General features: G+C 54.3%; 1 protein-coding gene across 1 annotated transcript; it reads left to right on the forward strand.

The window, feature by feature from the left end:
- The first annotated feature begins 374 nt into the window (after positions 1 to 374).
- LOC119391466 (uncharacterized) lies at positions 375 to 1,100 on the forward strand. The gene has a single exon (XM_037659145.1). It carries the CDS (start codon positions 375 to 377, stop codon positions 1,098 to 1,100), a length of 726 nt encoding a protein of 241 aa, XP_037515073.1.
- The last annotated feature ends 990 nt before the right edge of the window (positions 1,101 to 2,090 follow it).

Here is a 2,090-nt window from a genome sequence, read left to right on the forward strand (position 1 = left end):
CAGTCAGCGGCGGAGAAATCCCGTTGGTGCATGTGGAAGCTGCACTACTCCGATGAGCGACGCACGCTAATACGAAGCAAAATGCAAAGAACGAACTGCGTCAAGGGTGCCTCGACGACGCCAGCGCGCCGAGACGTTTTAACCATGACATCCGATATCGCGCGCAATTCAATCCGAAGCCTGTACTTCCCATCATTCCCATGGTGGTTGAACGATCGCAGTGCCAGTTTCCTCTGTAGGTTATTGTATGAAACTCTATGAGCTCGCGCCGAACGTTCGTGTCGTTCTCTCAATCGTGGGTAGGTGTCGCTAGTCTCAGCTAACACGCAACAGGTCAAGCTGTCGCAGACGTGAAAGAACACGTGACGATCCACATGCAGCGAATGTCTGACAACCCGTCGCCAGAACAACAGGGAGTGTCATACCAGCCTCGTGAAAAAGGATGTGAGATGGACAACGGCACCACGGCGGATTGCGAGTGGAAGGTGTCCCGTGTGGCAATCAACCGAGCCATGTCCAACATTGGAGCCCAGAGCGCCGAAGGACTGGATGAAATTCTACCTGGGCTAGTGAAAAGGCTTGGACAGAATGCAAGAGAGACCTTGGCGTCCATCTTCACCGGCATTATTCATGGTGACCCCATCCGAGAGGACTGGCGCCGTGGCAAGGTGTGCCTGGTGCCCAAGAGGGGAGGCAACAGTGACCAACTGCACGATTATAGACCACTCACCGTCACCAGTGTGCTGTACAGACTTTTCACACAGGTCATAAAGAGATGGATGAGTGGGTGGGCGGAAACGCAGGGACCACTTACTGAGCTGCAAAATGGCTTCCGTCGGAATCGGCGAGGAGAGGACAATCTTTTTGTGCTCATAAAGAGCATCGAGAAGGCACGCAGGGAATCGCGCGGGCTAATCGCCTGCTTTCTAGACGTGGCCAAGGCGTACGATAGCGTGCCACACGGACACCTTCTTTCTCGAATGGAAGACCTCAATATGCCGCCTGTGTGGATCGAACTACTGCGCCCACTCTACATTGGCAACACAGTTGAAACCACCTTTGGTGGAACACGCACGCGCCCAGTAACAGTACAGCGGTGACTGAAAGAAGGCTGCCCTCTTTCCCCATTTCTGTATATGTTGTACACGGTGGGTCTGGAACATGCCCTCCTGGATTCAGGTGTGGGGTTCAGGCTCAACTGGTCCAAGGACGGCACCCCAACGACTTGGACACTCCTCGGGCTTGTTTTCGCGGATGATCTCGTGCTACTGGCCGAAAATAAGGCGCAACTGCAGCATCTGGTCGAGACATCAGCCAACCACCTGGACACTCTAGGCCTGGCTTTCAATCCGAAGAAGTCAGTGGTGCTTCAGTTCTCTGGTGATTGTGCCGAGGCTGCTCTGGTACTACCAAATGGCGAGGAGCTTCCCAGACTGGAGGAATACCGCTATCTAGGCGTGCTACGGTCCACCTCAGACAAGCCCATAGCGGGGCATGAAACCAACTTGAGACAAGTGGCACAGCGAGCCAACCGCATACTGCGTCGACAATGCCTGTGGGGCTGCAGCCGATACCACATGGTGCTCGACCTGTGGAAAGCCGTGCATGTGCCTGGACGTACCTACGGTAACTCGGCCATATGTCTGTCAGCCCCAACACGGCATTGGCTGGAACGTGGGCAACGAATAATAATAATTAATATCTGGGGTTTAACGTCCCAAAACCACGATATGATTATGAGAGACGCCGTAGTGGAGGGCTCCGGAAATTTCGACCACCTGGGGTTCTTTAACGTGCACCTAAAGCTAAGTACACGGGAACGTGGGCAACGAGAGGTGGGCAGCATAGCCTTGGGATGGATTGGCCGTGTCGCCGTGGAGGCTATCCAGGGGGATGTCGGATGGTCCTCGTTCGAGGCTCGAGAGGCCCACAGCAAAATCTCGTTCGAATGTCGGCTACGGACCGTGAATGACAACAGGTGGGCACGCAGGCTCTTTCGATATATTTACATCAAGGGCATCCGCACTCAATGGAGGTCCAGAGTGATGTTCTTGAGGCGGAAATACGGCCTCCTCGACTATATCGAAACT

Source organism: Rhipicephalus sanguineus, chromosome 4, assembly GCF_013339695.2.
Source record: "Rhipicephalus sanguineus isolate Rsan-2018 chromosome 4, BIME_Rsan_1.4, whole genome shotgun sequence".
NCBI lineage: Eukaryota > Metazoa > Arthropoda > Arachnida > Ixodida > Ixodidae > Rhipicephalus > Rhipicephalus sanguineus.